The following is a 9,389-nucleotide window of genomic DNA, read 5'->3' on the forward strand; positions in this document are numbered from 1 at the left end:
ATGAATATCTCGATCAAAGAAAACTCAAGCATCAGAACCAACAAAAATAATGTTGGTTGTAAGAGAAAATGGGGAGAAAATCAAAAAGGCAAGGAGAAAAAGGATGTTACGACTTCTTCCACTTCCAAGATTGCAAAAATGTAATTGTCATTGGCATAGTGTAAAATGTTTTCCATGAAATATATTTTTGTATAGAAATATTTTACCTTGAAAAAACTGTTTTAGCTCTGTAGATTATTTTTCAATTTGTGTGAGCGTAAACTTCGATGAAATATGTAACTGTACATGGTAGAGGATAGAGTTTTTTCAATGATATGAGTGGATACCATTGCACGCTAAAGCTTAACGATGTCTAAGTGTTTGGAGTAAGAGTTGGGCTATTTGTTTTTTTTTTAAAAATACCTGTGTGGTCTAAGTAATTTTCAGTAATATTGGAGTAACATATTTTTCGTAAAGAAAACATTTTTAACAATAAGGTTACTAAACACAAGAAAAATTTTCATCGACTAAAACATTCTTTTCGAAAAAAAAATAGATGTACTTAACATCGAATAGGCAATTTCTTGAAATTTTTAACGTCCTATGGCGTCATATCGTTCTTGTTTGATCTCATGTTTAATTTATATGGTCAATTTCTTGACTCTTTTTTAGGACGACTATTATTTTCCACCAGTCTTAACATACATATTCTTACTTGATCATATTCAGATTAAATTATCCAGAAATGAATTCAGATAGAGAAATAGTGGACAAAACGGGCTATGTGAGTAAACACAAATTTCGATCGATGGTTGATATCTATGAGGCAACAAAGCCTGTGATGAATATGAAAAAGAATTAGAAGCAGCATATATGCATGGCTAGTTTAATTTGGAAACATTAAACACCTTATAATAATTATCATGTAGAACTTAGCCCTAATTATCTAGTTGCGTTAATGCTAGTGATTTTAAGGTAAATGTAAAGATGTTACAGTTGTGGATTAATGAACTTCAGAAATTTTTGAAATTTCAAGTTTTTTCAAGAATTACATGCAACTGTGTGGTTCTTAATTAGCTCACAAGTGAATGTTTGACAAATTTTAAGGAGGTTTAATTTCCCATGTCATTTTGAAATTTAGACCTTTCCATTTTAGTACTGTCATTATTCAGGAATTTTAATTTATTGTGGGAAATTATTTGTTTTATGCAAGAGGATTATGAAAACCCTTAGGAAAAACTATAATATGCTATTGAGAGAATTCATGTACTCAAAAGTGAATTGTGTTATATATTTGTTCTCCTTTATTTCATTGTTTATCTCGTAATCATTTGATTTCGCGATACGATCCTCCATTCCTTCACGAAACATTTTACGCCATTTTAAAAAAGCAAAGGAAAAACAGCTGCCGATTAATAAGAAATTTAGTGGAAGAATTTTTGAGGTAGGAAGTTGTTTTGCTTTACATGTACATTAACAAAAAAACATGAAGATTTATCGTTTTAATAGTACTTCAAGCACTCAACTAATTTTACACACAACCAGTAATTTGAAAATTCATTTTTAAGGTTAGTAAGCACTTTTGTTAAGAATCCTCAATTTCGGTCAATTTGAAGGATAAAAAGAACTAACCAATGTTGATGAAATCCAACTTGTTAAAAATCTCATTGATTTAGCCTGTGTCAGCACAACTCAAGACAATGAATGGAATTGATGCAACTATATTTCATCTAACTCAAAATATGTTAAAACTAAATTTGTATGCACTGTATATTCAAACGTCTAATTTACGGGCTTTAATGAACGAGTTGAACTAAATGTCAAAATAAACTGAATTGATAAATGGGCGAGTTAATGATCTGCATAAACTGGACTAAAGTAAATGGAATGAAAATGAGTGAAACGATGTATTATAACTCAATCTGCCCAACTCTTACTCGATTGCAAATTCTTTATTTGTTTTCTTATAATTTGCTTAATTCTAAACAAAACTAAGAAAAAATTTCTTCGTTACGACTATATGTAATATTCAAACAGAACTTTTTAAATACCAAACAAAATTCTAATATGCAGCCACTCACTTAGGCATTAAAATTGTTATGCGGCCTTGTTTTGGTCCTATGACCTCTTTTGGTAACATGTCTCTGTAACATGTCTGGTTTTGGTAATCTATTTTGGTGGCCAATGAAACTTGTGAAATTTGCCTATAAAAGGGCAGCACTTCTCACTTCAGAAATGCACCAGCAAGCACAAACCGATCGCAATCGACCGATCAATTTTGGTCGGTTTGTCGTCGGTTTTTCAAAATATTTACTTTTAATTTTTCTTTTACGAAATCGACCAACTTTGATCGATTTTCTTTGGCACAAAAATGCGAGAAACTATTTTTGAGACCCACAAAATTTATTTTTCAAGAAACCGACCAACTTTGATCAGTTTTTCATTTAAAATAAATTAAAATTAATATTAAAAAACCGACTGAACAGTCGGTTAATTCAGCCGGTCAATTTTAAAAAACGACCGAATTTGGTCGGTAATTTTATTTTTTAATAAAATCGATCGACATTGGTCGGTTATTTGCGTGAAAAAATATAATTAAAGAGTATAAATGAAATAAAAGACAGTCTTAAAACAAAATGCACCAATGGTCTAGTAGTAGAATAGTATCCTGCCACAATACAAACCCTTGTTCCATTCTCTACTGACCAACTTTGATTGGGTTTTTTTATTTTTTTGAATTTAAAGGTTAGAGATGATACAAGGGCTAGTGTAGTTTTACCAAACTAAGAGAGGAGTAATTGCTAGTTATCCTATAAGTGTTGTCGCCTTACAGAGTAATGTTAGATTTTATCATTGACGCGTGTACCATATATAGATGCTTCTCTCTTCAGTTTAATTCTTCTAACACCCCCATTTACAAGTTAGCCATCAGACGACTTTAGGAGCACTTCACAATTCATTCTCAGGTTCATCTTACTCACTGTTTTCTTCATTGTTGATAAAACTCTTGTGTGTTCTTAGCTACTATTTCAGAGAACACTCCCATTTTTTTAAAAAGATAGAACAATATTTAGGCGTTGAAGGAAGTATTAAAGTGGTACCTATATAGTGAACTCTTTTGTCACTAAGCTTAATTAGGCTATGCAAGTTTTAGTACTGCAGTGATTAGTGCATACAATAAAGTTAAAAATAAAAAGGTAGGAAAACTATTAGAGTCTTGTTCCGGATTTTTTTTATGTTATACCAAAGTAAAGTGTTGTTATAGAGAACATATAGTATATTAGTATAACATAGTATGAAAATTGGTTCCATAAAAAATTTGATTTTGTTATAGTGAATCGCTATATATAGCGATGTTGTTATAGAGGGGTCCGACTGTAGTTTGATATCGGATCCGGCCAAATAAGGTCCATATATTAAGAGGAGACAATTCTTGTTTTTTTCTGCAGATTCTACTGGCTGTTTTTACAAATATGATGCCTCCTAATAGCAAAAAGCAAAGTTTACCTCCCAATGTACTTGGCAACCTTCCTGAGAATGTAATCGATGACATTCTTTTGCGTTTGCCTTTACGAGATGCTGTGAGGACATGCATCTTATCGAAGAATTGGAGATATAAGTGGTGCAAACTTCCACAGCTGAAACTTGATCAAACACTTTGGGAAACAACAAATGACTTAATACCCCCTACTGTTAAAATTACTGACATTATCTATCAGCTTTTGACCCTTCATGTAGGACATATTTCTAAGTTTATCCTCTCCATCTTTGATCTTATCAACTGTCCTAAGATTGACAACTTGATATATTTCCTCTCTCGGAATGGCATTCAACATCTTGTTCTTCAATTCCCGATAGGTAACCCATACAAATTGCCTTCCTCGTTTTTCACATGTTTGCAGTTGAGGCATGTGACTCTCCATCGATGTATACTACGTACTCCACCAGTCTTTAAGGGATTTCATAGGTTACTTAGCCTAGAACTAAGTCAAGTCACAATTTGTACTGAATTTCTTGGACGTTTTATCTCCCGTTGCCCGTTGCTTGAACATTTGCTGCTGGAATACGTAGATAATGCAAACAACATTGAGGTTAATGCTCCCAAGCTGAGATCATTTGTCTTCACAGGCAATTTACATTTCCTACATCTAAAATGTGTCCCTCTTCTGGCAAAAGTTTCACATGAGTCTACAGCATCCCTTTTAAAAGCGGGAAAAAATGATTTTGTCAATTTTTTTAACTCTATTCCTGCACTCGAGCATCTCCACTGGAATTACAATAGTTTCCGGGTAATCGTGACTTCATTTTAATGTGTTTTCATTGATGTACTATCTTTTTGGGCTTTAACTCAGTCCGTTTTTTTTCCCGACATTTTCCTCCTAGTTCATGGTTACAGGACCAGGTGAAGTACCGACAAGGCTTCCCTCAGCTCTCAACTGCCTTAAACATCTTTACCTATCTGAAATTTGCCTGGAAGAACGAGTCGAGCTTTTATGTGCTCTTTGCTTGATTAGAAGCTCCCCGAATTTAGAGGAACTCGAAATTAAGGTTCTTAATGATGTTTGTTATTCATATGTGTGTTATGATTTTCTTATTTTCATACTCGTTAAATTTTCAGTTTTAAGTTCAGAATGATGGTTTCCATGATCTTTCTTAGGGGCCTTTTGATCTTATTGGCAAATTACTTGCTCCTGTGCTCTGGAGCGCTGTTGATGAAATTCCTGCAAGCTTCTCAGATGTCACGTATACTCACCTGAGGGCAGTTAAGATTAAAGGTGTAGCAGGAGCATGGGGTGAAATGCAGCTTATCAAGGTTTTATTGGCCAAGTCTCCGGTGCTGGTGAGAATGGTAATTGAGCCCGATGTAGTAGGAGATCAATCTCTCAAAGTACTTGCGAAGATAACCAAATTTCAGCGGGCATCACCTAAAGCGGAAGTGGTATATAACGTGGATGCTTATCCCGGTTACAATCTCGCTTGATGTTCACGAGTCTTTAATCAGACCAAGATCTTTTGTTAAAATATTTTGGAAGCTCAAGTATAAATAGAAATGAATGTTGATGCAATAGTATAAGCCTACAAGGCTGTGTTTTGCCTTGCTATTAGGTAGTGTGAAGACTATAAGTTTGGGAACATAGTGAATCAGGATGGATGTTTTGGGTAGTGTATATATACTGATACCCAGGAATGAATTAAACGTGTAGTTCTTCCATGCAAAAAATACTATCTCGACTCTTGTTATTAGCTTGGAACTTTAATTTTTTCCGAATCACATTTGATAATTGTTTCTATTTGATTATTTCGTAGCATGTTGAATTCATTTTTAATTTTAGACAACAGTTACCGTACAAAATTTTGCACTGGTTTATTAGTGTTTTCCAAATAACTTCCACCAGAGCAAGAACGGAATGGAAAATCTTAAGAGGAGAAATGAAAAATCAAATCAAAGAAGGCCATTCAACAATGTTCGTTTTCTACTAATGTACTTTAACGAAGAAATCTTTCCAAAGAAGTGTGCTCTCTCTCGAGCTTAATGGCAAAGTCCCAAATACCTTAGAATACTGCATCTAAATTCAAACACTTTCAGGTATAAATAAGCCTTTTCCAGTTGTTATGAAAAGATAAAAATATATTCTTCTAACAACAAACGACTTTCGCAACCAAATTCATTAACGATCTAAATCCTTAAAGGATAATCCACTATGCCATGGTAATAATATACTTTTCAAGAGAGACAATAATCATTGAACCCAAGTTTCGATCTGTTGCTATAAAATTTGGCCACCTTCTAATTTCTCCAACCAGTGGACTAACAAAAAAGAAACTGATCCTACTAAGATTTAGAAATCTCGGAACCAACAAATTGACTAGTGCTCAAGATGGAAGACATATTCTGTCAAGCGCTGTAATTTACTGGGGTCTAACTTCTGTTCTGTCACAACTGCTTGTTTCTTCACAGTAAGCATTTGAGAAGCTGGGTCCAATACCCAACCCTGTTGCAGCACATCTGAAAGGAAGATGACAAAGTAATTATTACCAGTCAGTGAAAACGCATGAACACATTGTGATTGAGATTTTTTTTCTGCCAAGTATAACTGAGGCTTGCATATAAATCACAACAGCAACAAACACCAAATAGGTGAGAGCTTATGAATACCCGAGATGTAGAGTAAATGGATAAGTGTTCTAAAGACTTCATTGTATGTGCTTCTTTAACATTTAATGCCCACTTATATTTGTTAAACACTTCACCCAAATATTTGATCTTAGAATACCATAGCCTGTGAAACCTTCTTAAGTGATTCAATAACTCGATAAACTTCAGTTCATTTAGTGTCCTCTTATGTACCAAAAATAAACTCTTAGAGACTACAAGCACGCTGTAGGATAAAATCTTACAGTTTGTAGCATCATTTTCATTCATTCCAAGGAACTGAGCTGTATCTTGTGTGCTAATGGTTGAATAAGCAGAAAGCAGGAGCTCAAACATCCTTTTCCTGTATAATTCTGCAGAAGGATGACATGAAAATGGTATGAAAATCCAACATACAGCGATGAGGTACAAGAACTTGAAGTTTAACTTTTCATACTATGGTTCCTTTCATATATTTGAGTAATTGCTTTTCTCTATAAATTTAGAAAAATGGCTAGCAACTATTGACATTTTCGCAGCAATTGTGGTCTCACCCAATGTCACAAAGATTAAAAAAATGCATGAATTTCACATTTGCATCTACTGGATGCCAGTAATGAAATTTACTATCACTTCATCAAAAAAACTGCATGAATTTCAATACACAAAAAATAGTTGACAATTTACTTTTTAACCACACTACGGAAGATCCTAAGAGCTGGAACTTAGCTTGTTGAAACACTGTTTGCCTCCTTGAAATGCTCTTGCACCTCATCCATGCTTCTTCTCTCCGACAACGAATTCCCAATTCAGAAGAACTCCACATAGACTGAGGAGAGCATATACTTTGGTATATACCCACATCAGTTAATCCTTAACCTCTCACAAAATTGTAGTAGTATGGTTCTAGGTATTACTTCTTTTTTCTGATAGGTGGTATGGTTCAAGTATTATCTGCGAGCTCTCCAGAGATATGATGATAGAGCTACATACCAATGTCTTCTCATTTGAAAATTTAAATTTTGATATAGAAAATTACACGCCAAATTATCCTTTATATCCTCAAAGACATTTTTCCTCAATTTTTCAGCCAAGTACATGATAGATTTCATGTGCCTGGAGAGGTACCAATTATTTAAAATAACCCAGAACTCTGATTAGTTCACAAAGTAAATGTTAGTATAAAGAGTATATACAGTCCTTGTTTTAGTAAATCCAATGCCTTGTCAGAATTAAACATGCCGACAACAGGAACCTATTAAACTCGCCCAACTCAAATAAGAGTAACTGACAAACATGAATGCAGAGAAAAATTAAGAAGGAAGAAAATAGGAGCACAGAGACATTATTCAAAAGAACATTATCCACAATTTTCTAGATCAATAAGTTTTTCAATGCCAAGATTCAAGCATAGAGTTGATACTCCCCAACCGACAATCACAAGATCAAAGGAGGAACAAAATTAACCGTCACGATTGAGAAAAAGGCGCACCTTATGTTCTCCCTTTCTAGGGGATCACACCACTAAACCCAGCCTAAAATAATAAGCTCAACAAGATAAAACTTGCTTATAGTGACTGTTTCTTACCAAACCAGCCATTGGCCCATTGGTAATAGAAGATATCATTTCAATTTTCTCCTTGTTATACCATGACATACAGAACGGTAGAACGATTCTCCCTGCCCACTTAAGTTGTTTAACTGAAAGTGGCCATTTGACTTTGAGATAAGTTCATAGAAAACCATTCTAGTCTCAAGCCATTATCAAACTCCAATGATTAATCCTGGAGTGCAGCTCAACTTTGTGATTTATGCATATTCATAAATTCTTCTAATTCACAACAATGGCAATACATTGTCAATCCTTACATGTAACTTGATCCACATTAAAAAGAGGTAACAGTCTCGGGCACTTATAAGTCCCAATTCTTAGTCATTCATATATTCCACTATCTATCTTAATAACCTTCAGGAAAGAAAACAAATCCTTCTAGGTTTTCGACAGGCACAAAAAAGAATGCTGATCCCTTGTAAAATACCAAGTAAAGTAGAAACTTATTTTCATTGAGCTTTCAAAATAATTACTACTATTTTTCATCAAGGACAAAAAGAATGTCGGCCTATTGCTAAATGACAGACTTATGCAGAAACTTATGTAAAGAATTCAACAAAAACTGACTAGACTAGTTCCATCGATTAACAGAAGATGATCAACGAAACCTCCACCATCTGCTCTATTATTAAATAATTTTAATTTTAATAATAATAAAGAGCAGGAAAATGCACCAACTTACCTGCAAAGGAAGCCACAATTGGCTGAACCTCAGGAGTCCAGCTGAATTCTCGAATAGCCTCATACACGCCCACGTAGTCCCTCGTCCAAAGTTTCTGCCCGATCCTCCAAACAGCCACCACCTCAGGCCGGCCCTCCTTTATTGCGGCAGGTATCTTCTTCCACAGAAATCGTGCACTATTGCTGCAAAAGTACCACAATAAAGAATGTAACCCTGATCAATTCTTTAACAACACCCAATCTAAAACCCTAAAATTCCAAAATTAAAGTTGCTATTAGTAAAAAATAAGGGATTACATGTCATTGTTGTAAATATGGCCTAGAAGGTGAATCGCGTAAGGCCATTCGTCTTGACAATCAATGCCCTCAGCGGCACCCTATGAGTATGACCAAAGCGAATAGAAGCAATTAGTTCTTCTTTTTTTCAAATCGGTTGAACAGATAATAATAAAGTGGCAATAAATTGGGAGGAAATAAGGAGAAATTACCTGAAGTAAGAGGTTTTCACAGATATCAGCAATCTTGTCAAAGGATTTGGACGCCAAAGCTTCGTTGAGGAGAGAGGTATCCATTGGAGGGCACGGCACTGCTTTTTCTCGCCTCTCTTCTCCTTCAACACTGTCACTGCTTCTCTGCAGGGAGAACAGAATTACAATATAATGGCTAGTTTGGGCTTTTGGTCTTTGGGCCTGAGGTCTTAAATACTAAAGGACTATTATTACTTTTAGCCCGTGCTAAAAACTATTTATATTTGATAGCCGAAAAAATATATTAAACTTGTATAACTTTTGCATAGAACATACAGAATATATATACAAAAGATATATAAATTATATATATATTTTTTACTATTAATTTTACAGCGGCTATACAGTATCATTTTCTTTTTTGGCACAAGTTACGCCAGATAGACCTTTTTAGAACCACCATTTATATTTTGACCATGTTAAAAAAGATAGTCCTGCACCAGAATTTTAAAGTTCG

The 9,389-nt window shown here is 34.4% G+C and overlaps 2 protein-coding genes across 2 annotated transcripts; one reads left to right on the forward strand and one right to left on the reverse strand.

The window, feature by feature from the left end:
* Positions 1 to 5,197, forward strand: LOC104234949 (F-box/FBD/LRR-repeat protein At1g13570-like). The gene is made up of 5 exons (XM_070152109.1): positions 1 to 140; positions 709 to 763; positions 3,429 to 4,268; positions 4,363 to 4,527; positions 4,637 to 5,197. Exons 1-5 carry the CDS (start codon positions 1 to 3, stop codon positions 4,958 to 4,960), a joined length of 1,524 nt encoding a protein of 507 aa, XP_070008210.1. The 3' UTR covers positions 4,961 to 5,197.
* A 434-nt stretch (positions 5,198 to 5,631) lies between these two features.
* On the reverse strand, positions 5,632 to 9,069 carry LOC104234948 (COP9 signalosome complex subunit 8). The gene is made up of 5 exons (XM_009788603.2): positions 8,894 to 9,069; positions 8,703 to 8,782; positions 8,407 to 8,588; positions 6,379 to 6,486; positions 5,632 to 5,986 (listed from the first exon to the last, which is right to left on the reverse strand). The coding sequence occupies exons 1-5, from the start codon at positions 8,975 to 8,977 to the stop codon at positions 5,847 to 5,849; spliced, it is 594 nt and encodes a 197-aa protein (XP_009786905.1). The 5' UTR covers positions 8,978 to 9,069; the 3' UTR covers positions 5,632 to 5,846.
* Positions 9,070 to 9,389: the final 320 nt, after the last annotated feature.

This window comes from Nicotiana sylvestris, chromosome 1 (genome assembly GCF_000393655.2).
Source record: "Nicotiana sylvestris chromosome 1, ASM39365v2, whole genome shotgun sequence".
In the NCBI taxonomy this organism is placed as follows: domain Eukaryota; kingdom Viridiplantae; phylum Streptophyta; class Magnoliopsida; order Solanales; family Solanaceae; genus Nicotiana; species Nicotiana sylvestris.